The 26,499-nt window shown below is 45.8% G+C and overlaps 3 protein-coding genes and 2 non-coding genes across 5 annotated transcripts; 2 read left to right on the forward strand and 3 right to left on the reverse strand.

Annotated features, from left to right (window-relative positions):
• Nucleotides 572–645, forward strand: TRNAI-AAU. Its single transcript has one exon. It is a non-coding gene; the product is annotated as a tRNA-Ile (tRNA).
• On the reverse strand, nucleotides 1,762–2,783 carry LOC8055420 (late embryogenesis abundant protein 3). Its single transcript, XM_002454036.2, has 2 exons — nucleotides 2,461–2,783; nucleotides 1,762–2,382 (listed from the first exon to the last, which is right to left on the reverse strand). The coding sequence occupies exons 1-2, from the start codon at nucleotides 2,647–2,649 to the stop codon at nucleotides 1,903–1,905; spliced, it is 669 nt and encodes a 222-aa protein (XP_002454081.1). The 5' UTR covers nucleotides 2,650–2,783; the 3' UTR covers nucleotides 1,762–1,902.
• On the forward strand, nucleotides 8,645–8,718 carry TRNAI-AAU. Its single transcript has one exon. It is a non-coding gene; the product is annotated as a tRNA-Ile (tRNA).
• On the reverse strand, nucleotides 10,291–13,656 carry LOC8055422 (nitrate reductase [NADH] 3). Its single transcript, XM_002454038.2, has 4 exons — nucleotides 12,483–13,656; nucleotides 12,238–12,378; nucleotides 11,898–12,130; nucleotides 10,291–11,776 (listed from the first exon to the last, which is right to left on the reverse strand). Exons 1-4 carry the CDS (start codon nucleotides 13,543–13,545, stop codon nucleotides 10,442–10,444), a joined length of 2,772 nt encoding a protein of 923 aa, XP_002454083.1. The 5' UTR covers nucleotides 13,546–13,656; the 3' UTR covers nucleotides 10,291–10,441.
• Nucleotides 21,284–24,800, reverse strand: LOC8055423 (cytochrome P450 724B1). The gene is made up of 8 exons (XM_021460482.1): nucleotides 24,567–24,800; nucleotides 23,983–24,313; nucleotides 23,649–23,801; nucleotides 23,059–23,301; nucleotides 22,659–22,745; nucleotides 22,247–22,325; nucleotides 21,899–22,005; nucleotides 21,284–21,790 (listed from the first exon to the last, which is right to left on the reverse strand). The coding sequence occupies exons 1-8, from the start codon at nucleotides 24,767–24,769 to the stop codon at nucleotides 21,527–21,529; spliced, it is 1,467 nt and encodes a 488-aa protein (XP_021316157.1). The 5' UTR covers nucleotides 24,770–24,800; the 3' UTR covers nucleotides 21,284–21,526.

Genomic DNA, 26,499 nt, shown 5'->3' on the forward strand with positions numbered 1-26,499 from the left:
GTCACCAATATTCAGCCAGCAGGCATTCGATGTTCCTCATGGTAAGCCACATTTTCTTTGTAATTAGCAAAGAAAAACAAAGTAGGGCACATTTTCTTGTGTTTATCAGTCACCAAAATTCTTATGGGTGTCGATGCGTTCACATCCTGTATAATTATGGCCTAAGTTCTCTTCATTGAAATAGATGAAGTCATGATTTTTCTCAGCAATCTAGAAGTGTTTCTCTTGCATTTTTACGGTTTTTAGTCAAATTTTGCCGTAGAACACTATTCAAACGTGGAATTGGGTCTTGTTTAGTTGTAAAAATTTATAAAATACACACTGCCGTTCTGGTATATGTTGACAATCTTTGTACATACGTTCTTGGGAGGAAATTCTTTGTACATATATACGTAATGCCCGATCGCCTCAGAAGGGTTCAAAAGGCCTGGACTGGGCAACCCAGCCCTGGATATGGTAACCATCATGCGTACAGCTCAGGCAGAGGCCCATACTACATGGGAGGTGCCAAGGTAGAAACTGTGTAGTATTTCTATGTTTTATATCAGTAAAAATTCAACTAAAGATAAAAGGCCTATTAGCTCAGTTGGTTAGAGCGTCGTGCTAATAACGCGAAGGTCGCAGGTTCGAGACCTGCATGGGCCATTTTTTTCTTTCCTCACCTTTTTTTTTGTGCTTTTTAAGACTTTTGGCCAATTTTGTGTTTTTTCCTCAAACTTTTTCTTTTTATATTTTTTAGACCTGCATAGGGCAAATTTGTGTTTTTTCCTCGACTTTTTTTTCCTTTTTATTTGGACCTGCTTGGGCCAATTTTGTGCTTTTATCCTCGGCCTCTTTTTTGCCTTTTTTAGAGATTCTTTTTTTGTGTTCTTTTTTCCCTGAAGCCTTTTTTTTTGTGCTTTTTAAGACTTTTGGCCAATTTTGTGTTTTTTCCTCAAACTTTTTCTTTTTATATTTTTTAGACCTGCATAGGGCAAATTTGTGTTTTTTCCTCGACTTTTTTTTCCTTTTTATTTGGACCTGCTTGGGCCAATTTTGTGCTTTTATCCTCGGCCTCTTTTTTGCCTTTTTTAGAGATTCTTTTTTTGTGTTCTTTTTTCCCTGAAGCCTTTTTTGTGTTTTTCTTTTTGCTTTTTTTGGGATTATTAGTTTGGACCCTTTTAAGGGATTTTGGACCATTCTCTCCTCCACAGAAATTGCTTTTCCCCCCTCAGCCGTTTTATTTTGCTTCTTTTTAGGGATTGTCATTGTGCTCTTTTTCCTAGGGATTTTGAACGACTCTCTCCTCCACAGCAATTGGGCTTGGACTACACAACATCGCCGGACCAATGCTTACGCCACCGCCGCTGTGCTCACCGTCGGGCAAAAAAACACTACATGTTCAGCGACGAGGTGTGTGTGCTCATATCATCGCCGCCGAGGGAGCAGCTGAAAGGCACCGAGAATGCTCCGTAGTCACTGCCGTTCTCATGCTTACCTTCCATGTCTTCTTCACTCGTGCTCGTATATTATATGACAATGCTCCATTTTATTCTATTACCGAAGAAGACGCACGTAAAACGGTAGTACTAGGGCCTTGTTTAGTTCCTAAAAAATTTTGCAAAATTTTTCAGATTCCCTGTCACATCGAATCTTTAGACACATGCATGAAGTATTAAATATAGATAAAAATAAAAACTAATTGCACAGTTTGATCGAAATTGACGTAACGAATCTTTTGAGCCTAGTTAGTCTATGATTGGATAATATTTGTCAAATACAAACGAAAAAGCTACAGTGTCGATTTTGCAAAATATTTTGGAACTAAACAAGGCCTAGGATACAAGTACGTAACTAGACTACTATAGCTGCCAGCGGCGCCAGCATCACAATAATATTACAGAGGTCCACTACTACACTTTGTTACATCATCCTCCCCTCGTTCATATCCGCCGCCGCTGCGACAGCATCGGCGATGGCACCGCCACCGCCGTCCCCCTTCCCCACGTGGCGCGCCGCGGCAGCCGCCACCATCCGGGCGTCCTCCCTCGTGGCCACCTTGTCGGCGGGCATCGGCGCCGCGCCCGCGCCGATCACCACGTCCCTGAGCGTCACCAGCTGGTTCTCGCCGCCGCCGCCGTCGGCCTCCGCCGCTGATGCGTGCCTCGCGTTCGTCTCCCGGGCCTGCTGCGCGCGGGCCGCCACGCCGCCGCGGACGTTGCCGGGCAGCCCCGTCGCGCGCATCTCCGCGGCCTGCGCCGCCGCCGCGTCCGCGAGGTCCACCGGCTTGTCGCCCGCCGGCGTCGTCTGCGCCGCCGCGTCGATGGCCTCGGCGATGGTCACCGCGTCCGTCGCCCCCGCCACCGTCCGGCCCGGCACCGGCACGGCGAACTGTGCCATCACCTGCATGTTCAGGAGCGCGCGCGTTTCAAAAGGTCCCCCGCCCTGTTCGTGTAGACGTGCAACTCAATGGAACCTTACCTGGCCGCCGGCGCTGGCGGTGACCATGCGTCTGCCGGCGGGAAGAGTTGTCTCCTCGACATGCAGGTCGCCGCCGCGCTGCTGGCCTTCTCGAGTGATCTTGTCCCGCTCGTGGCTCGCCTCTCGCTTGGCGGCCGCCGTCGGTGGGTAGACGTCGCCGGTGCGGACGGGCTGAGCCTGGTTGTTCATGCTGCCGAGATCGACCGGCGGACACTCGCAAGCTATATAGCTAGACAGATACCTGGGCGAAACAGCGGAGAAATTCAAGGATCGCTGCTGTGTTTTGCTAGCTCCGGATGGCGGATGGGTGGCAGGTCGATCGGCAAACGCACACAAGGTGTATATGTACTGCTCTTAGCGCTATACGTGATACGTGGTGTTGGGCTGTTGGCACATGCATGCATGGTGCCTGCAGCTGCAGTTCACGTCTTACAGCGACACGTCAAGACGCGACGCGTGCGTGTGGGCTAATCCGAGTGACAGAGATAGAGCGGCAAAGGTTTGGCACCCCGGCCGGCCACTGCATGACACATTGACACGCTGCTCTCGTTCGCACTGACACCTGCAAGCCGCAGAACGGACGCTGGCTTCAAGCTTTTTTATTTTCTTTTTTTTTTTCCGACAACACGCCGACCTTAGTTGGTACACGCGCTGAGATGTTTTGGAGGGCAAAACGACTTCATTTTTTTTTCCAAACAAAGGACTTGATTTTTTGTATTTTATATTTTTTGATTGGAAGACTTGATTTTTCCAAACAAAGAGCATCTCTAAAAGTATCCTATTTTTTTCTCCTAAAAACATATAGTTGTGAAGAAAAAAGAAGGTCATTTTCAAGAGTTTTCAATAATTCACTCATAAATTATAGCAGACACTTTTACATAAAAAATCCTATAGTATTTTTAAATTATCGTTACCACTTTTATATATATATTCACTCTCTCGTACATTTACATCAGAATCCTTTTCTACTCTCTATCCTTTTCACACCCTTCTACCTTTAAATTAGCAGAGAAGATAGTGTGGGGGAAGAGGGTGCATAGAAGAAAGGCCGTGCACATTTTTACGTATGATGACGGAAAGGATATGGGTACTCTTAAAGATGAGTTTTTCTCTTTTTTCTTAAAAAATATGAATGGAAAGAAATATGAGGTATTCTTGGAGATGCTCTAAGAACACTCTAGATTGTAACGTAGAAACATTCTAGATGGTTTTGAGAGGCACATATACAGGGCTTGTTCGCTTGGCTAAAAAATCATGGTTGAAATACTATTCATTGATTTATTGTAAGAGAAAAATAATATTAAATGACTAGTAGATTCGGTACATAAACTCACACGAATATGATCATAATTTTACAGTTTCATTAAATTAGACTTAAAAAGTGAATTTTACATTATTTGTGGGACGAAGGAGGAGCATTAAGTACTCAACTCGCAGCTTATTTTTGTCCACGAGGTGCTAGCTAGTCCCCTTTGCATCGCAGCGTTGCAGCATCATATCGATGGCCCTCGTTCATCAGCGCGGCCGCCGCCATGGCGTCGGCGACCTCGCCCATGCCGCCGCCTTCCCCCGCTGAGTAGGCAGCCGCGACCTTCTCCGCGTCCAGCCACGTGGCCGCCCTGTCGCCCGGCACCACGGCCGAGGGGTCGCATAGCACGTCCCTCAGAGCCACCGGCTTCGCCTCCTCGCCGCCGCGCGCTTCCTGATCCGGTGGTCGCTTGTTCGTCTCCGCGGCCCGCTGTGCTACGGCCGCGACGCCGCCGGGGACCACGACCCCGCCCTGCCCCGCTGCCCTCTGCACCGCGGCCTGCACCACCGTCGCGTCGGCGTGGTCCACCGGCCTGTCTCCGGCCGGGGACAGCGCCGCCGCTCGCAGAGCCTGGCCGGGAATGGTGACTGCTGCGCCCGTGGCGGGGGCGTCCTCCTCATCCCGGTTCGCCGTCCCCTGCAAAACGTCCAAACCATGGGACCGTTCACCGCAAAGCTTCAACTTCTTATCCTAAAATCAAATTTTAAAACTTTAACTGAATTTTTAGAAAAAAAAAACACTAAAATTTATAGTATTAATCAATATCATTAATTAGTATAAAATATATTTTTATAAAATATTTATTTTATTTCATAAATATTGATATATTTTTTTTTATAAAATTAGTTAAACTTTAAAAATTTGATTGACACGGATTTTAGGAGTGAAAACTTTCACAAAACTATATATATATATATATTCATATTATATGATGTATTTGTACCTGATGACCGCCAGCGGCAGGATCGACGTCCCCGGGGCGGCTAGACTGCCTCATGGTGCTGAACTGCACTGCTGATCAGCGTCGCCGTCGCACGCGATGATGTAGCTGTCTGGGCTAAAGAACGGCAGCAGCCTCACAAGGATTGAACAAATGGTTCGGCTAGCACAAGCCCTGGCAACGCAAGTATTGAGCAGAGCAACCAGCTGCACATGCATATATAAACCATTCCTTGAGTTGCGTTGCGTTGGCGTGGCATGGGCCTTGTCTCGTCGATGCCTAGCTACAACGGTGCGTCGAGACGGCTACAACTACAACGGTGGGTGGTGGATCGATCACGCCCAGGCCACCAGTTTGCAAGATGCCATGACAGGTTGACAGACAGTGCCCACAGCTACAGTTCGCCGTCTCTGGTTTGTTCCCGGCTGAACCCACGCACGTCTCCGCTTGAGGTACCGTACGCGGCAGCTAACGTTGCTAAACGGCAAATGATCTCTCTCTTTGCAGATTCGTCTCCACCACGATTTTCAGTCGGCAGCGTGTCATCGTTAATTTCATTTTTTATGAGTCAAATAGAAATTGGAGGAGAGGGAAGGGTGCGTTGGCACTCCCTCAATCCTATAAATTATCTCACTCTTCAAAAAGTCAAATATTTTCAACAAACTAAATACATAAAAAATATTAATATTGATGATATACATCATTAATATCATCAGACAAAACGCTAAATATGTTTTTCTAAAAAAATTATTTAAAGACATAAGTAACTAGCAAAAATGCTCGTACGTTATAATGGAAGAAAAAATATAGTTTCATCAGTACTTTTGACATCTATGTGTTGTTTTATCTTCAAAGCTATTGTTTTTATTGCACTCAATGCTACGCTAAAATGTATATATAACTAATTTTGAAATCAATATAATTTCTTATACTTAAGTAAACAATTGCATCTATGCCAAGCGTAGGCGAACACAAAGGGCTAGGGGTTTATGTTTTCACTTCCACTTTGAATTATAGCATCAAAGAATTAGCAGATATAACTGCGCATACTGCATATCTTTACATAGTGCAAATAGTACATAATTCATCAATGAGGAAATATAATACCCTATTTTTTTACTTTCTATTTTCCTCTTTGTTCTTTTTCTCTTATTTCTCATCCTTATCTGCAAGCTCATATTTAGAGCCACGTGGCCTCACCACTCGCATCCCAAGGCGAACATGGAGCTCTAATGGATTGATGGTGACAGCACCCCGGTGGCCATAGAGTCCTGACACGACAATGCCCCGATACCATCATGTGATGGCGTCTCCGTAGCCTGGCAAATCGATGAGACGGAGCCCCAATAGCTGCATATGCCAACGACGTCTTGGCAACCTCGCTCGTGTCACCGTATCCTCTCTCCTCGAACCTCGCCCTGCATCATCACCATCACATATCCTCGTCTCGGTCATGCTCACGTCGCCATCTTGTCAGGTTGCCCCTTCGTTGCCCAACCTCGCCATGGTCTCCACATGTCATGTCATCGTCGTTTCGGCCACAACATCTTTTCGCACCGCCTTGCATGAGATGATATAGTGCCGTGCTTGTATAGTTTAATTGGTGTTTAAATTTAACCTAATTTGTATTCAATTTATTTATTAAGATATAGATTAGATTGGTTGATAAAGATTTTTTTATTTAGGAGACAGAAAAACATAAAAAAGCCACAGAGCCATATATAGGTATAGATAAGATTAGAATTAGACATAATATAAATTATGTAAGATTTTACTCATCAATTACTTATATTAGATTAGAAAAAGATAAAAAGTTCGAACACCCTTGATATTCTATCTGTTATTATTTATTGCTGCATGGCGGAGCCGCGCCAATCTTTCGACGTAGTCACCAATGTGCGGGGAGAGGCTAGACGATTTGTCTTTTTAGTACTAGGGATAAATGAGCAATTTTAAGGTATTCTTGAATCTAAATGTGTTGTAAGATTTAGCGTCCGATAATATATCAACGTTTTATGCGTAGAGGGATAGCACACGGCCACATGAGACAGATTTGGGCCTCACCCAAAAATCCTAAGTATGCCCCAATAATCGATGTAACACTATGGCCTAGCTAAAACTTGTCTGCGCCCCATCCACGACCCAACGGATACTTTTCTGTGATCCGCCTCGCACACGTGCGTCATTCCCCTTCTCTAGTTCCCCACACGGCCATCATACCAGACGATCAGACCAAATTTTTAGCTAAAATTTTACCTCTTTTTTTGAGATTACACAGTACAACGTAGACACTCAAGACGCACACACACTTTAGTATTAAGGATAGACTAATATTTTATAGAAATTTAATTAAATTTTAAAAAGTTTGGCCTGTATGAATCCTATAATAATATCTTTTTTTTAATGGGGGGAGTACGTACGAGCAACCTCCACTGTAACCTCTTCACACTTCTAGATCTTATTGCTCCTTTGCATCTCCTCAAACCTCGTTCCAACTCTTACAACATGGCGCCACAGAGTAGGTCATTGCCAATTCAAATATCGTAGTACATGTCATCTAAGCCCACAGATAAATATAGGAGCCAGGGCCGTCCTGGCATAAATGGGGACCCTGTGCTAAATTCTAAAATAGGCCCTAACAACTAACAAAATACAATAGTAAAATAATGTACTTATTGCAAGAAGCTTGGTGATGTTTTAGCTCTTCATGATTTTTAGAATGACGTATAATTGGAAATATAGGGAGTATGTACAATGATCAACAACTATACAGTTTTAACTTTTGGCTGCATGACCTATCCATAGCTCCTTCATAATATTAAGTTCTCTATCTTTTTGAGTTTTTTGTAATTCCATTCATATTTTCCTAGATTCATTTGCAAAGAAATGGCTTTGATTTGAAACACTTTATGCCTAGACACGTCAATACACAACAATAAGTAAGGGAAAAAAACCAAATTAAGAGACATTGCGTTAGTTATATGCATCAGACAACAAACAAGCTAGTTCCATTTCACTTGCAAAAGACTCATAACAAATGAAGAAAAAGAAATAGAAATGAACTTGTTAGCTTGCCGAAGGCCAGATGCAACCAGCAGTTCAGCGCGGCACTTGCACCCTTTTGTTGTGCACGTCAAGAAAAGTGGACCAACAGTTTAGAACCAAGCCTTGAGCTGCCTGCAGCGACCAGCACATCCTACTACTAGATGATGCATTGCAATTGGAGTTTGGGGCCCCTAAAAATGGAGGCCCTGTGCCGTCGCACAGGTCGCACTCCCACAGGGACGGCCCTGATAGGAGCACGTGATGCCAAGAGGGGTGTGAATTGGGCCAGTTATAAAACATAAAGCTAGGCTAGTTTGGTTTGCACTTGAAACATAAACTAAGGGAGCTTCAATAATTGACTCTTAAGCTAGCTCTAAATATTTTTTATATTTTAGTTGAAGAGAGAGAAAATCTAGCTCTTGATTAAGAGCTAAGATCTTGCACGTATTTTAAGGTTATGTGAGAGTGTCATGTGTGACTATCCATGCTAAAAGTTAACATTATTAAAGAAGTTGTCATAGAGCTAGTAACTAGCTCTAACCCTTAGAGGTGCCCTAACAAACATGGTGTGGATCTTAGTTTTTCTAGTGTACTAACCTATTCTTATCTTGGAAAGGGTAAATGACACACAAGCCAAACATAAAAGTGAAAAGGCTTAATGTGTAAGGTAAAGAATAAGCCAAGAGAGAGCAAACTCCCAAGACGAAGATTTATCATATAGTATTGTTGGTTACCAAAACGCAACCTCCAGTACATGTTAGAGCTCCATGAAGGATATGCTCTCAGCCACCAAGCTTTACCTCTCAATCACGATTTTAGGCAAGTTGCAAGACAAGACACAAGTGCATCAAGAAGACTATTAATAAATTTTGAAAATTATATAACCAACTGGCCTATTAGCTCAGTTGGTTAGAGCGTCGTGCTAATAACGCGAAGGTCGCAGGTTCGAGACCTGCATGGGCCATTTTTTCTTCTGTTTTTCATTCCCTGTTGACTTTTCTTTTTTCATGCATGGGCTATCTTTTTGTTTTTCATTCACAAGTTGTCTTTTTTTTTTCTTTTCTAGGCCATTTTTTTGACTTTTCTTTTTTCATGCATGGGCTATCTTTTTGTTTTTCATTCACAAGTTGTCTTTTTTTTTTCTTTTCTAGGCCATTTTTTTCATTCACTGTTGACCTTTTCTTTTTTCATGCATGAGCCAAATTTTTTGTTTTTCATTCACAGGTTGACTTTTTTTTTTCCTTTTTCATTCCCGGTTTGACTTTTTCTTTTTCCATTTTTCATGCATCATTCATGGCTTTATTGTGTTAAATGTCTTTTTATTATTGTGTGATTTTTTTCATGATTCATCTTTTCTTCTAGCACATCTAGCGAGAATTAACACTTGGTTGGAGTCCGCAGGTAACTAATGATTTATCCTTTTAAGCTCATGTGGTGAAAATTAATGTCTTTAATTAGTAATAGTATTACAGTATTTATATATTTTTTTCTAACGTGTCCGATGAAGCTTGTAATTAACAATAGCAAGATAATAAGATCTATTATTCTAGACTCCACTTCAAAGTACAAATATCTTTTCTTTTTAAAGACCAACATATATGAGTAGAGTGTTTTTATAAGGGACTTGCTAAAATCTAGGTGTATGAATTTTTATTTTTTTAGATGACAGTTAGTGCATATATTTTATCAGTTCTCCTATATTTCAGCCTGAATTTTAAGGCCGTGTTTAGTTGCAGATATATTTTGCAAAATGGCAAAGATTTTCCGTCACATCGAATCTTACGGCACATGTATGAAGTACTAAATATAAATAAAAAAACTAATTACACAATTCATCTGTAATTGGTGAAATGATCTTTTGAGCCTAGTTAGTCTATGATTTGACAACATTTATCAAATACATACGAAAACACTACAGTAGCATTTTGCAAAAATTTTCAGAACTAAACAAGGCCTAAGATGATTTCAGACAACACTCTTATAGTATAAGTAAATTGTTACTTTTGTGATTTTTTTTATTTGTCTTTGTGTAATAACATATTAATTTTTTTGTCCTTATGTACGTATAGAAATAATTGTAGATTGTTAATTATCTTTGTGCAAACACAAATCAGACTTTGCCAGTTTCGTGGTTTTGTCTAACGAGTTTTCTTATTCTTGGTACCAAAAATTACAGATTGCACCTACAAAAATTGCATCGAACAAAATCTATAATTTAGTATAAACTATATGCAATAAGTGTCGTCTAAATAGTAACTAAAATTCTGCCATCTGAAATTTAGCAAGTCCCTCTTGAATCCGTCGATCAATCTTACCTTATAGGGCATATTTTAAAAAATGCAGAACCAGTGCTATCTCAAGTGTTTTGCTCTTTTCGGTGAAAGGCTCCTGGAAGAAAGGAGTGTGCGTTTGATCCAAGATTAGCAACCTCTCTCTCTCTCTCTCATAGAGAGAACCTCACTGGCACATTCAGAGCTCTGCAGTTACATACCTCGATCGAGATAGTGGACATATTAAAATGAAAAAGAAAGTGTAATTCGCTGTGACACGAAAATAATCTTAAAAATCAGGCAATGGAACATAGGAGAAATGTTTTTATAACAGACACACACATTCCTTCACTGCTGAGGGAGATACGAAGCCAATTTATCTGCTGGAGCTAACGACATTGGGAGATGCTATGTAACTTAGAAGACGATGACAGAATCGACATGGTGTTTCATCTTCTCTAGGTTCGGCGATACGGCGAACTGGATCATTAGCGGTGGTCCGCAGACGAGAGCCAGCGTGCCGTCGCCGCCCTCGGGCACGTGCTCCCGCAGAATGGCCTCCGTCACCACCCCGACGCTGTACTTCCACTCCTCCGGGCGTTTCACCTGGCTGATGACGTACCACACCTTGAGCCTGTCTGGGTACTCGGCCGCCCACCGGTCCAGCTCGCCGCGCAGGAGGATGTCGTCCTCCGTCCGGTTGGCGTACACGAGGTGCATCTCCGTCGGGTCCTCCGGCTGGTCGCGCAGCACCGCCTGGATCACCTGGTAGATCGGCGTGATCCCGCTCCCGCCGGCGACCATGACGAGGCGCCCCGCCCTGCGCGGCTCGCCGTCGATCACCAAGCCTCCCCGGCCGGCGTACTCGACGTGGCCGACAGGCCCCTTGACGTCGACGCGGGCGCCGATCGGAAGCGAGTCCAGGTACTGTGTCATCCGCCCGCCGTCGGGGAACTTGGGGTTCTCGTTCTTGAAGTACACCTTCACCAGGAGGTCGAAGTGGCCGACCTCGTCCACGGAGCTCGTCGGCGTGTACGCCCGCATGCACAGCTTGCCGTCGATGCTGGCGCACACGAAGATGTGCTTGCCGACCGGGAGGCCCAGCACCTGGCCGGACGACGGCAGCGCGAAGCGGAACAGGCGGACGTCGCGGGACAGCACCGTCTTGGCGACGAGCCGGCACGGGACCTTCTCTTCCCGCGGGTTGGAGAGCGCGACGACGACCGGCGGCGCTGGGCCACCGATGGGGGCGTGCTCGAGGTGAGAATGAGATGCCTGCTCGGTGCCGGCGGCGGTGACGAGCAGATCGCCGATGCGGTACGCGCCGAGGAGGTCCTTGGCCTTGTCGGAGTGGATGGCGTCGAACTCCTCGGTGCAGTCGGTGCCGGCGTTGATGAGGATGCTGTCGGCGCCGCCCGGGTGGTCCTTGAGATACTCCGTGCAGTCGTAGACGTGGCCGTGGACGACGATCCACGCCGAGTCCTTGGACGCGTGCTTGCGCACCTCGGACATGGTGAACTGATTGCTGGCGGTGTTGGTGGTGGACGTCGCCGCGGAGGTGCTGCGTGGTGGCAGCGCCGGTGGCGACGCCGCACCGGCGGCCTCCGCGGACTCGATGTGCTTCTGCTGCGCCATCCATCCGCCCGGCTGGTTGCCGGGCTGCACCGGGTGCTCGAACGCAAGCCCTATCTCCCCGTTGCTCGGCCGGCACACGTTAACCTTCACCCTGAACCAGCAGTTGGTCATCATTCCCTGCAAACAATTAAGCGCGTGTGAGACAACATCATCAGCATCATGATAGAGAAACAAAGAACGTCGACATGGACATGCATGGTTAGGAACAAGAAACGGTGCCATGCCAGCATGCATGTACCAAGAGGTTCCAGGTGAGGAACTCGGGCTGGGTGTTGAGCGATTGGTCCCATGCGCGGACGGCGATCTCCTTGCAGGCGAGGAGGTCGGCGAGCTCGACGTCGATGGACCAGAAGCACCAGCACCAGCACCTGCCGTACTTGGTGGGCTTCTCCGGGTGGTCCAGCACGCAGAGGAGCCATGTCTGACCGCCGTCCAGCGTCACCTCAACTCGCGTCACTTTCTTGCCACCACCTACAAACAAGTAGGAATTCAGTGATGAAGAACACAGGGAAATATATATGAACCATCTGCTGCAGATGATGATGCTCCACATCGGCATGCATGTAGCGGGTTATTACCAGAGTAGGCGAATCCTTTCATGGTGTAGGTGCGCTGTGTCGTGATGGCGTTGATGGGCAGGAAGTCATTGTGCCCTGGCGTTGTGATCACCGAGTTTGTGTTCATCTCGTTGATCACATACTCCGGCTTGTACCACCAGCCTGCATATGCATATTATGTGTGCCAGCAAATTCAGCAAGGGGTAAATCTGATCTTTCAGTCAGAGATGAACAAATCTGAAATTAAATCACTCTCAAGAATTTACCTTGGGCGTCGGCGAGCTTGGCGTCGACGTGGGACGGCAGGAATCGGTTGTCCCGGTAATGGTAGTAGTTGTCGGACTCAGCCCGGGTGACGACGATGCGGCGGAGCCACTTGACCATGCGTCCGGCCGTGCATCCGGGGACGATGAGGCGCACGGGGAAGCCATGGTCGGGCAGCAGCGGCCCGCCGTTCTGCTGGTACGCGAGCATGACGTCCATGGTGGGGTCCAAGGCCCGCTCGCGCGTGATGCTGGTGCCGTACTTGGATCCGCCGCCGCCGGGGAGGTCCTCGTCGCCCTCGAAGCACACGTAGAGCGCGCCGCCGTCGCCGTCGTCGACGACGCCGCCGCACCGGCGCAGCACGTCGCGGAGGCGCGCGCCGCGCCACACGGACGTGGACACGGCGCCGGGGCCCCAGTTGAAGCCCAGCGTCTGTCGCGCCATGTTCTGCTCCTTGCGGCGGTTGCTGGAGCAGACGAGCGTGACGGGGAGCTCCAGGGCCCGGAAGCCGCGGGCGAGCTCGTCCATGGTGAGGCGCGCGGGGCGGCGGACGAGTCCGGCCACCTCCACGGTCCACGCCGCCCAGTCCCCGCGCGGGACGGGCCCGTGGTTGCGCACGTAGTGCAGCGGCGCAGGGGTGACGAAGCCGTGCTCCATGAGACGCCGCAGCGGCGGCTCGCCGTTGAACGGGTGCTTCCCCGTGAGGCGGATCAGCGACGCGCTGCGCTCCACCCACGCGTCCGCGGTGCCCTCGTCGCGCGGGTCGTGCTGCACCGACGGCTCCACGCCGAGACGACGGCGCAGGTAGTGCGATCCGTACGTCTCGTGTCGATGATGATCATCATCCTGGTGTTCGTCGTCGTCGTCGTCGGAGGAGGATGCGTCGTCGTCGGCCTTCTTGCCGTCCGACGAGACGGGGGCAGCGACGTCGACGAAGCTGCTGCCGCTCACGGATGAGCGGCGCAGGACGTCGTCGCCCGGCAGAGCGGGGTACGGCAAACGCTGCGCGGCGGCGCCCGGGTCGAGGTTGGCCAAGTGCGTTGGCGGCTCAACACAAGTGCTCATGATGGTCGATCGGGTGGTGTGCTTGCTCCTTGCTGCTTGTGCTGGGTGAGAGAGGAGCAGCGAGCGACCGAGCGGGAACTCCCTGCTGTCGTGTAGAGCGTTTGTGCTCGTGACAAGGCTAGGCAGGTCGTTGCATCGGGTTGTGCTTGTGCACGAGCAGTATATATACACTCGCGTGCCGGTGATGCTCCCACAATCCCGCAAATTTTGGACCCATCGTCAGACGCCAACAAAAAAATGGCTGGCCTGGAGCCGCCATTGAGCACACGTCACTTGAGCGACAACCAGCCAAAACCATGCATATGTCTGCTCACGGTTCCTAGCACGGTTTTCTCGTGTATATAGTAACATATAACCAAAAAAAAGAAGATAAAACAAGTGTGTGTATATCATGAGTCATGCGTGGATCGAGTTGCGGAACAACGACTTTCGGTTTTTTCGAACAATTCGGGGAAGGTCCCACCTTTATTTTCATTATGAAAATTGGTGTGGGCGAATGGTAAGCAGTTACAGGCGAACAAGTTTTTGTTTTCAACTTCTGAAAAGAGATCAATCAAGATCCATATGATATTGGGCTTTGACACGGGATGCCATAACTTCCAATACCTTTTGGAAACTTCCCACGGTCTCATCCCTCGCGGTGTATGTTAGAACTTCTAACATGGGAGGGTCTCTTGAAACATACGTAATCACTTCTAACATACGTCGGAACTTCTGACGTGGGACAACAAAAAAGTGACAGGGTTTTAGATACGTCGTTAGAACCTCACATTTTTGCTGTCCATTTTAGTGTGTACGTTACGTGTTCATCAACATCTAGACATCTTTTATGACTTTAGCAATCTCAAGATCGATTGAGTGATCAGTTATTCGGAGTTGCTCGTAAGGATAGAGAGTGTGTGTTCATAGGATTGTGTATATATGCATATATATGAGTGTGTATGTGTTGATTTAGGAATTTTTATAAGGCGAAGGTGGATAAATTTTTTAATGGAGTTAGATCTAGTACCTTATTATTGACGTTGATGATTAGGGTCTCTAGAATTGATGACCAGAGGTTTATGAAAAATATTAGGACTTACATATTTTTCTTAGAGCATTTCATGTGAATCTACATGGACGCTTCAAAATATTTCTCCTCTTATTAATAGTAAGTTTGGCCGATCGATGATATGATGATATGACTACTTGGTTGTAATGGACACTTTTAAACGGGATAGGAATATTTTTTTTTAAAAAAAAAACCTCAGCTATCCGTCGTTAAAGCTAAATGGCTAGCTCCGTGTTGACGCAACAAGGACAGCGAGCTCCTAATAATTGGTGCAAATTGCTCATAAATGGTGCAACGAGACATATATGTGTAAAATTAAGGGGGAGGACACAGACCTTTCCTTCGATCTGTTAGACGTGCTAAACGTCCAGCAAGCACTATATATATATCATTTGAACCGAGCAAACACATGACGTATACGTGGGTTTTGTTTGAACATCTTGCGGCACAATGCAATTTGAATGGATTGTATTTGAACCGTCAAGCATATTCCGTGTGGAAGAAGGTCCGTTCGAAAAATAAATAGCAGTATTATGAAGGTACACAGCTCCGATGATTGGGGAAATTTTTCCCTGGCTGCTGACTTTGTACTACATGTCAACAAACAATAGGAAACAGTTCGACTTTCCCCGAACGGGTCCAAGTCAAACAGTAGCTGTAGCTTTGAATCACTTCTTTTTTTGCGTCACTACAGTATGGAAATTAACATAAAAGACCGTCGACTACGTATGCTACTACATACAGTACACTAGTATTTTGAAAGTTCTTACTACTAGATATACATAGGTGCGTGGCGATAGATACGTAGTGACGCACTAGCGAACTGCGCTCATTGTCTCCATTTTTTTTTTCTGATGTGAAATGCCATGTCATCGCTATGGCGTACGGGTCTGTTTGATTGGGTATAGCGTGTTCCTCGTGTATTACTTTGTCGATGTCAACCGGCCAGTGCAAGAATCAATTCAAAATAACGTGACTACGTTACTCCTATAACAGCGGCTGCAAGAAGCCTCCAGTTAAGTTGCAGCAAACAGCTGTTTTTTCTTTTTTGACAAGTAGCAAACAGCTGTTGTTGGAATCATTTGTTCCGATCCGTTAACTAAAAAAATGAAAGGAATTGATCGTGTGGATCGACATTTCCATCAACCTAATTAAGAAATTTTCAAGGAGCTGACTAGATCATATTTGTCCAGAGAGATCCAAAAGACAATCTTTTAGCTAGCTAGCTGGACAAATAAGGGATATACACCCGGCTAATTAAGTACAATCCAAATATATGCACACATTGACCACATAGTACTTTTGAAGTTGTCGCATATTGCCATACGTTCTTCAACAACGACATCACACATGGACGATGTGTAGCTAGCGTAAACCGTGTCCATACAACTACACACATTCCATTCTCCAGTAATTATATACAGTTAACATTACAACAATAACTGACCCTACAAGATCCTACTCCGTCAATAAGGGTGTATTTTGACTTTGTGATCAAGATGCAGTCAATCAAAAACACTTGCAAGTGGCTGCAAGATATACTCCGTATAAAAGAATGCATGATAGATTTTGTAATTGTGTCTCAGCGGCATCACCATTGCTCGATCAAGGCACGCACACAGCGGGTATAGAACCTGTGATTTCCACGCTATGAAGTTAGATATCCCAGGTCACCTTGTGATTTCCACTCCAAGAAGTTATCCCTGATCAATAATCCATAAATTATTAAGTATGTTAATTACCTAGCTACACGGGGACAGGACATCAATGGCCTCAGGTAGTAAACATCGATGTCGTTGCCAGGTTGCTTCGGACCTTGGATGAGCATCGGCATCATAATGAACTTCCGCTTCATGCATAACCACGGAGGAAGGTTGTAGATACATATAGAGTAACGGGCCAAGTGCTATGACTAGAGCTCTGGTCCCCAAAAGGATTAAATCCATCCGTACTCAATGCGAACCTTAGGTTTCTTGCGTCCTCTGCAAAGTACGGGAATTCTCTATCGATTCCTCTCCGCTGAGAACCATCTGCAGGGTGTCTCAACATGTTGTCCACCTTACGGTCTTCTTTGTGCCATCGCAACAACTTTGCATGCTCCTTATTTCTGAACAAACGTTTTAGGCGTGGAATTATTGGAGCATACCACATAACCTTGGCAGTGATTCTATTTCTCGGACGTTCTTCATCCTCAACATTGCCAGGGTCATCTCGCAAGATCTTGTACCTGACGCATGGCAAACAGGGCATTCATCTAATTTCTCGTGCTCGCCACGGTACAGGATGCAGTCATTAGGGCATGCATGTATCTTCTCGATTTGTAATCCCAAAGGGCAGACGATCTTTTTTGCTTCGTATGTAGTGGTGGGTAACTCATTAGGCTTCAGAAGCATCTTTTTTTGGATCTTCAGTAATTTTCCAAATGTCTTGTCAGAAATACCATTATCTGCCTTCCACTGTAACAACTCCAGTGTCGTTCCTAGCTTTTTCTGTCCCTCTTCGGCCGACAGGTAGAGTAGCTTCTTGTGATCCTCTAGCATTTGGTCAAATTTAGCCTTCTCCTTTGCACTTTCGCAATCTCTCTGTACGTCGCGAATGACATCATCAAGAGCATCGTCATCATCAACGATACTGTTTCCTGCATCCCCGTCTTCTTCACCTTCGTCCTCTACTGCGAAGTCGCACTATTGAGCAAAAACATCGTCAGGGTACGCTTGCTCTTCTTCACCTTCTTCCATCATAACCCCGGACTCTCTGTGTTTGGTCCAACAAATATAGTTTGGCATGAAACCATTCGTGAACAAGTGCAAGTGAATTTCTCTTGAGTTTGAAAATTCCTTCAAATTCTTACAAACGGCACATGGGCAGCACATAAAATCATCACGCTTATTTTGCTCCGCCACTCAGTGGAATTCTCGCACGCCCTCAATGAACTCGTTGGAGCGGCGATCAACATTGCACATCCAATGGCGTGTCATTATCTGCATTATCATGGAATTGTAATTTTTCTATTAAAAGCTATAATTTTATCAGTAAAGAAAATTAATTTCAAGAATTTTTAAAGTGAAAAACAATTTATTTAACAATTACAACAAAAATTATATTATTAATATTTTAAAATAAGAACATGAACATATTAAAGTAAAAATATCCTATAATATCTATAATAGAACTTAACATGATTCGTGTATACATAGTAGTAATGATTTGTGTATACTAGTTTTTAGCGGGCACACACTTAGCATCGTTCAAAAAAATTCAAACATGAGAAGACGATGATTGGAGAGATGGCAACATGAAATAATTAAAATAGACATATGTCCAATATAAAATTACATATGGCGGTGAGAAACATAGGAGGATGAAGCTAGCAACCTTTCAAACAAATCGACGACGGCGTAGAAGCGTTGAAATGGATCGATCGCGGGAGATGAGAGCAATAACAAGAAAGAACAATGGAAGAACAAGCAAGAACAAAAGAGCTCGGGCTCGGGCAGGGAGAGGAAGAAGGGAGAAGGGAGATTCAATTTATAGCGGGGAGGGTTTAGTCCCGGTTGGTGTTGCGAACCGGGACTAAAAACCTACCTTTAGCCCCGGTTGGTGCCAAAGACCGGGACAAAAGGTTTAGTCCCGGTTAGTGGCATAAACCGGGGCTAAAGGTAGGTCTTTAGTCTCGGTTCGTAACACACACCGGGACTAAAGGTCCCTCCGCGACGGCGCCTGACACCGGAGCCGTTGGGGAGGAACCTTGTCCCGGACACCAAAAATACTGGGACTAAAAGTCATTTGGTACATCTCTACCAAAGGTACGTTCTCTAGCAGTGCTACACGGTACTGACACTCAGCTCGTCCCACGAGATGCACGCGGATGTCCAGTTTTATTTACCGGTGTTTATTGTTGGAAAAATGCAGTATGCATGCCAAATTGCCAACTCATGCCGCCAGCAATATTAAACTAATCTTTCTTCATATTGTTAATGTCACCGTACCGTAGTCACACCTGATTCCCACCCGTATTTCAGTGCGTATATATGCCTGTGTCACTGTTACTACGGATGGCGCGAAAAAAAAATTATACGCGACAGCGGTAGACTTGGACGGTTCCACCATAATAGAGATGGGATTATGCACCAATAGATTAATTAATTAATTAATGAAGTCGATCGGCGACTTCAAAACCAGAATTGTATAAAAATGGGATCAAATACTAAGGCAGTGAGATCAACTCACAATGCAAGTTGTTCTTGTTCATTCACGGGCGTTGAGCGAGCTCAATCAATTAACAGTGAAGAGATTAATACATATATACTCCTAGTCTTGAAATCATCTGTAGATGATGTTGCTATATACTGTAGCAACAGTAGAGCCTATTAATTAAGAGATTGGGTACATCAGTACATGCATGCATGTTGGTAGTACATACTGTACAGTAGAGCTTTGGTAGTTTGCAGTAGTTGTGTTTTGTGTGCAGACGCATGGTCCACGAGCAAAATATGTATCTCAAATTGATAAATTTCAGAAGGAAAAAAAAAAGAAAAAAGACTCGGCAAGATGTTCTAATACGGCCATTTGCACATTGCAAGTTTGATATAGGACGAGATACTCTAACCTACATTAATTTTCATTATGCGAAAAAGACTCGGCTTCGTTTGGCTGATTTGTTATCTTTTCACTCTCCAACAACTTTTTTATATCTCGTGTGCTTTTTACAGAGCTATTTTCGTCTTTTATTTTTGGCTAGCGAAAAATCCAAAATAAAAGATGACTATATTTGCATAACCATTTAGACAAGTTGTTGGAGGATAAACTCTCACGAATATTTTTTATTTCTAACATTTAGAAAAGATATAAATAGTTTCTTGGAGTTGCTCTTAGAGCATCTCCAACAGTTATGCAATTGAAATTTGTCATTTGTTGGAATTTGCCAAGTCCCTAAACGTTTTGCCAAAGGAAAAATAAGTCTATCTCCAAGTGCTTGGCATTTTTGACTTGACATTTCCCAAAATAGTGGACCCAACTATTTTTTGTCCGGGATCTTTTTTTTGTTTGGCGCGCTTCGCGTGAGATTTTTCCTCTGCGCGGGAATTTCCGTCGTCCGTCGCCGCTAGTCCACAAAGTCACAAGTCACCGCCGTTTCTGTGAATCGTGGCCTCCCGGTCCACCAGTCCACGAAGTCGCAGTTCGCCAGAGTTGCGTCGCGCGCCAGTAGTCCACGAAGTCGCAGGTCGCAGAGTTCATGTCGCGCGCGGCCTCCAGGTCCGCCGCGGCCTTCTCCCCATCATTCCGCACCAAGCCTTCGAGGTCACCGGCCAGTCAACCATAGCTACGTCGCGTCACGTGAAGGAAGAAATGTTCGCGTGAGGAGGAGTCCTCGCGGGAAACTACCGCAGCGCGTGGGGAGGTCGCGCACGATAAGGAGTCCAGGAAACTCGGGATATCAAAATTGTCAAGTCATTGTGCTTATGTAAAAATACCAAGTTTGGTTCATCAAATGCCAAGTTTGTCAAAATGCATAAGTCAAATATCTAATTGTTGGAAAGCAATTTTTAAGGTTTTTAACAAATTTCTAGAATGCATAATCCAATTGCTCCTAGAAAGTCTCCATCTAATCCAGTACAGCAGTAAAATTGTTTCCTTCCGACGATATATTTGCTCCGGCTGCACTGCTGCCGCCTTCGGTTAAGGTCACAATTCACAAGGCGGAAGACCGAGCGGAAACATCCGGCCTGAATCCATATGGCCCATTCTGATCCCAGCATCAGCTGGCCGTTGGCGGGCCAGCGGGTAATGTTCCATGTTGCCTGCGCAATGGCGCCGTCCCACCGTACCCATTGCCATGACACTCCATCGGCCTTGTTCTCGGTGTCGACGTGAGTGTCCTGCTGTATATTCTAGTATTCACGGAGAGCATTCAGTCGCCTGTTGACTTGACGGCGTCGTATTTGTTTTGTTTGGTGTTTAGAGGGTTGTTTAGGACAGTGGTTATTTCAAAAGAAATTTTGATTGACTCACATTTACCCCTCTCTGGTAGATCCGATATCGATGTTTTCTATGTCTTCCCTGCCAGTCGGCTGCTGCATGTGCTTCTACTGAGAGCATTTCCAACAGCTCCCCTATATCCCCAATCCAACCACCGTATTGGGGGAGTTGGCTCAAAATCTCAGCTCCAATAGATCCCAGCTCATCCCCATAAATTGGTGATCACCAAAAACAAGCCCAATTCCCCTCAAATAAAAGGGGAGATGCAACTCTCCCAATACTATAGGTGCACACACAACTGTCACTGTCTGGATTTTTCTTCCGCCCACGCGTACCTCGGAGCTCGCCGGCCGATCATGGCTCGCTGCTTGCTGCCCGCCGCCTGAGCGCCCGTGGTTGTCGCCATCACTCGTGGAGGTGCCATAGAGGGGTGGTGACCGTCTAGCCAAAGAAATCGAGGAAGGGCTGCATGTCGAGGACTCGAGGAGGACACCGGATCTGGATCTGCGAGGGTGCTCAGGCCGTGCTCATGCTCAATGGGTGTGGGGAGCAAGGGGAGTGCCCGTGCTTGTACTCGGTGGGTGGGGAGCAGCAGGCTGTGCTCGGGCGCTGGAGAGAGGAAAGAGCCGCTGCATAGATATGAGAGAGAGGAAAGAAAAGAAAAGAAGAGGGAAAAAATAAAAAATTATAATCTGACATGTGAACCTTTGTATTGAGACAGATTATTAATGATCTGTTGAAAGGATCTCCACCAATAGTCTAAAAAGCGGTATTAGTATTGGTGATACTGTGATCACTAGTACTATTCTATTGGGAATGAAATATTGGTGAGTTATTGGCGATGCTCTAATATGCTTTAGTAACACTACTGTCAAGAGTTTCAGTCGTTCGTCGTCGTCCTCAGCTCCTGCTTCTTTTGATAGATCGATGGCTGGATGCATGCATTGCTCGCTACAGCTGCCCGACGAACCAAGGGATCGTCGTATCAGACGACTCCTGCTGGTGGCGCCATATCTTGATGGGCAGGCCCTTGCTGAACTCCACGTACGGGTGCGCCATCGGGACGTCCTCGCCGTCCAAGCTCCACCTGTACTGGAGCACGAGGTGGTGCAGGAAGAAGGCAGCCTCCAGTTTGCCCAGCTCCGATCCGGGGCACAGCCGGAGCCCGCCGCCGAACGGCGCAAACTTCTTGCCTGACGACGCCTGGTCCTGCCCCTGCAATGCAAATAAATAACGAACTCATGGCATTAGTAGCTAGCTAGGGAGTACTGGGCCGGGATCGAAACGATCAGATCAAACAACACGGTTCATGCGTACGTGTACCTCCCATCTGCAAGGATCGAACTCTTGAGGGTTCTTGTAGAGAGCAGGGTCCAAATGAACGGAGCTCAAAATTGGCAGCACTTTCCAGCCAGCTGGGATCACATACCCTGCCAAAACAAAGTACAGTAGGGATTAGGGGACACTGGAACAGCCACTATCCTCTTGCAGCATATATACTGATTTTACAGTCACTGGGAGTCACCGAGCACCAGTAGTAGGTAGCACAAAATTAAGCAACAGTATAATAATCCTCCCATCATGCATGGCAACTGTGTTAGAAATGAATCAATGATCATATGAATATGATCACAGCAAAACAAAACAAAAGGTATATCCATTTTACTTTACCTTTATATTTGACATCCTTGAGGGCCTTCCGGTGCAGAAACTTGACAATGTTACCGCATCTTAACGTCTCGTTGATAACCTGCAACATCATGATGCAGGCAAATGTGTCGTTAAGCTGCATTATATTTTAGGGCAAGTATCGTCTAGATTTTTCACATATATCACGCTAACTAAACACATGGATGAATAATCTTTTTGTTTTCTTCAGATAACCTGCAACATCATGCAGGCAAATGTTGGGCTGCATTATATTTTAATGCAAGTATATATCGTCTAGATTATTCATATGGATCGAGCATCACGCTAAATGAAACATGGATGGAAAAAATAATCTTTTTGTTTTCTTCAGATGACAAGAGGGATGACTTTGCTTGTCGTCCGCTTGTCAATAGAGATGAATCAACCAGCTTACACGTTGGGTATATTCCATCTTCCTGTAGTCTTCAGCGTTCAAGAACTCATCTGTCCCCTTGCTGGACCTTATGCTCTCATGCTCAACCTACATATTACACAAGAATTAGCTCAAGTTTAATTTTCAACACAACAATTTAATCAGCAAACTGATTATTTGCCTTAAAATGCATATGCTCCGCTATATATATGCTAGCACATAACGCGGGCACGGGCTAATAAACAGTAAAAAAAAAACATGAACACAAGTATATATGAACAGGAACAGCTAAACAAATGGTAATAAACAGCTATTAACATTGATAAACAGGAAAAAACTATTTGCGATCCCTGTGGTATTCCTCGTTGAGGGATATATACTATTACTATTATATTATGATCCCTGTCGATCGTACGCATACCTTGAGTTGCTGCAAACACTGGGGAGATTGCCCGATGAAATACACGAGCATGGACAGCAAGACGGAGGTGGTCTCATAGCCTGCTAAAAGCGAGTCCAGCAGGAAGGTGACCTTGTCATCGTGGGACAGCTCGCTATTTGCGATGAGCACGTCTAGGAAAGCGGATGACTTCCTGGATGACCCATCTTCCTTCCACCTCTCGTCCATAATCTCTTCCAAAGTGAGAGATATCTTCCTCCTCGCCTGCTCATAGTTCATATAGTAAGGCTAAATTAAGCGACGAAGACACACTATCAGAGAAGTAAAACTATCGTTAAGAGTCTAGCTAGAGGAAACAATCCCATTTTAGATAGAGTTAGATTTGATGGAATGACCACATTATATTTCTCGTACTTACAGGAGTTGATATATATATTTCAGGTATCTGGAACCTTTACGAATTTTCAGAGATAAGAACTAAAAGAAAAACTCACAAGGAACAATATACAAATTTCTTATATCCGAACAGAATTGCAAGTCTGAACAAAAACAAAAATAAATCAGGCACCTAAGATATTTGACCACGGATATATATTACCATAGGTACGCACCTCTACAGCTCTGGCATACGGTGTCCCAGGGATGTTGAGAGGGAGAGCGACGAGCCCTTTCATGAAGGTGGAGTAGTGCTCCAGGAGCCTGCGGATGAGCGGCTCCTCCGGGGACAAGCCCAGCACCTGCTCCACGATCGCGCCGAATGCAAACTGCATGCCAAGCGCCCGCCAAACATGCATGCATACAACCCAAAAAGTCAATTCATCAAGCCAGAAAGAGGACAAAAACGCTAGAAGGTTGCGTGCAATGCAGTGTGCCAGTGTGGAGACAAAACAATGCACACGATCGATCGGGTGCTGCTGCTCGATCTGGGAGGGAGACGGACGTCACCTGTCTTGCCTCGTCGCAGAAGACAACGACGGCGCCGCAGCGGCCGCGCCAGGACGCGATGGCGGCGCGCGCGGCCCGGTCGACGTCGGCGAGGTGGGCGGGGCGCATCCCCCTGGAGGCGACGAATGCCAGCGACACGCCGCGGATCCGGCGGTGGCGCTCGCCCGTGACCACCAGCAGGGAGGACGCGCCCAGGATGCCCCGGATGGAGCCCGGGTAGCTGCACTGGAACAGTCGCTCCTCGTTCTGCAGCACCAACTGGTTGAGCTCCTCGTCGCACGACACCACCGTCGGCGCGCCGAACAGGTGCGACTTGAACACCGCGCCGTACCTGCATCATGCCGGCCGAGCACGGTTGCGGCAACGGCGCGTGTTCGTGCGTGCCGGCCGCGTGGGAGACGATCGAGAGAGACCATCATGAGCAAGGAAAAAGGAACGACGACATACACGCGCATATGCACTGCTTTGCTAGCTGTGGTACCAGTTTTTTTTCACGATAGAGGCTCGTTGACTACTAGCTAGATAGAAATTATTAACTAACGTCCATATGCATGATGCGCATGGCGACGAAGCTATTAACGAACCTGGTGATGTGACTGTGCAAGAAGTCGCCGGTGGTGTTGGAGGCGTGGGGGCGGAGGAAGCCGATGGTCTCACCGACGAGGGGCCAGCCGAAGCTGCCCCTTGGGGCGCCGGGGTTGCGGAGCAGCGGCACGAAGTGGCGGTACACCACCGCGGCGAGGACGGCGGCGGCTACAAAGACAGCCAGCAGCACAGTCGTCACCATTGTACACCGCAGCGCAGCTAGATGTACAAGTCAAATTATTTTGGTGTGACAGAATTGCGGGGAGGGGAATGAGACCTCGGCCCTTTATATACTTCCTCGGTTGTTGAAAGTTTTAATTCTTAGAATCAATGTCAGTCAAACATTCTAAAATCCGTGTTAGTCAAATATTTTAAAGTTTGACTAATTTTATAAAAAAAAATTATCAATATCTATAATATAAAATAAATATCTTACAAAAATATATTCAAGAATAAATTTATTAATATTAATTTGATACTATAAATCTTAGCATTTTTAGTCTAAAATTTTGGTCAAAGATTTAAAAATTGGTTGGTTGATTGAAAGTATTTAATGGTGGCAACTCTATTTATTAAGGCCTTGTTTAGTTGTAAAAAATTTTGCAAAATGGGTACTGTAGCATTTTCGTTTGTATTTGATAAATATTGTCCAATCATGGACTAACTAGGCTTAAAAGATTCGTCTCGTCAATTCCGATCAAACTGTGCAATTAGTTTTTATTTTCGTCTATATTTAATACTCCATGCATGCGTCTAAAGATTCGATGTGACGGAGAATCTGAAAAATTTTGCAAAATTTTTTGGGAACTAAACAAGGCCTAATATTAATTTGATTGGTTGATTGAAAGTATTTAATGGTGACAACGTGATTAATGGTGATAGATTAATAAATAGAAAGTATTTAATGTAAAACTAAATTTTGTCCTCTAGAATATCTTATATTTGTGGATAAATTTTGAATGTTAGAATGCAATATATTATAGGACATGGAATAATTGCTTGATTGATATACTTCACATGTTCCATAGCGTACTATGCTAATGGGTCACATGGGTAATGCTACTTCTTTTTCCGAGGAGAGCCACTCGACGCACTTTATTAATTTGCAAAACACCATTACCTTAGAAGCTAATGAGTTCAAAAATGAAGCTAAGGGTTTTGTCGACCCGTATAAAATCTTGTTTTACATCAAACACTCACCTAGCTAGCTCATATGCCACCCTATTAGCCTCTCTATAGCAGTGTTTAATGTTAACTTCTCCAAAACCTATCCGTAGCGACATGCACGTACTCATCGTAAAGCTATCGCTGCTGATGTTGTCAAGAAACCATCATCCTTCATTGTGTTGAGATCTGCAAAGCAGTTGTCGGTGTTTTTTCCCCGGGGGGTCACACCAACGAGTAAATTTGTATGCGTGCTCCTTTTTCCGGATGGTGATGCAAGAAGACACAGAGATTTATCCTGGTTCGGGCAAGAGAAAGCCCTACGTCCAGCGGGGGGAGAGAGTTTATATTATCTTGCACCTAAGTGCTTGTACAGGGGCGAATACAAGCGTGGAATGGAGTGTGGAGCTCTACTACGTATGAGTATGGTCTTGTGTCGTCATGCCCGTTCTATTCCTGAGTCTCTCCTTTTATAGCTCCAAGGAGAGACCCAGGGTACATGCGTAGATGTTAGAGTAGGGGTCGATAGCCGCATGGAGCGCTGACCTACTCGAGGCTTCCGTACGGCATGGCCTCGAGCCGTCCCATCTTGACAGCCCGGTGATGATTACGCGTGCCCCTGCGTTCGGCCCTGCCCGCCGCCTCGCGCTGGTTCTGAGGTCACATGCTGGTACGGTATGGCGGCGGATCCGGCGGGGTAGCTGTGGTGTTGTCAGTCGACGCCCAACTTGCCCCTAGGAAGGGACCCTGTTCGGTCGAGGGTCGGAC

This window comes from Sorghum bicolor, chromosome 4 (genome assembly GCF_000003195.3).
Source record: "Sorghum bicolor cultivar BTx623 chromosome 4, Sorghum_bicolor_NCBIv3, whole genome shotgun sequence".
NCBI classification, from domain to species: Eukaryota; Viridiplantae; Streptophyta; class Magnoliopsida; order Poales; family Poaceae; genus Sorghum; species Sorghum bicolor.

What these genes read in the sequence shown, in the direction of transcription:
- LOC8055420 (XM_002454036.2), bottom strand. Translation starts at nt 2,649, where the DNA reads ATGAACAACCAGGCTCAGCCCGTCCGCACCGGCGACGTCTACCCACCG. An exon ending in CCGCCAGCGCCGGCGGCCAG is followed by an intron (nt 2,383 to 2,460) that starts GTAAGGTTCCAT and finishes CTGAACATGCAG; the next exon opens with GTGATGGCACAGTTCGCCGT.
- LOC8055422 (XM_002454038.2), bottom strand. Translation starts at nt 13,545, where the DNA reads ATGAGCACTTGTGTTGAGCCGCCAACGCACTTGGCCAACCTCGACCCG. An exon ending in CAAGCTCGCCGACGCCCAAG is followed by an intron (nt 12,379 to 12,482) that starts GTAAATTCTTGA and finishes ATGCATATGCAG; the next exon opens with GCTGGTGGTACAAGCCGGAG. An exon ending in GAAAGGATTCGCCTACTCTG is followed by an intron (nt 12,131 to 12,237) that starts GTAATAACCCGC and finishes ACTTGTTTGTAG; the next exon opens with GTGGTGGCAAGAAAGTGACG.
- LOC8055423 (XM_021460482.1), bottom strand. Translation starts at nt 24,769, where the DNA reads ATGGTGACGACTGTGCTGCTGGCTGTCTTTGTAGCCGCCGCCGTCCTC. An exon ending in AGTGTTTGCAGCAACTCAAG is followed by an intron (nt 22,746 to 23,058) that starts GTATGCGTACGA and finishes TGTAATATGTAG; the next exon opens with GTTGAGCATGAGAGCATAAG. An exon ending in CAAGGATGTCAAATATAAAG is followed by an intron (nt 22,006 to 22,246) that starts GTAAAGTAAAAT and finishes TTGTTTTGGCAG; the next exon opens with GGTATGTGATCCCAGCTGGC.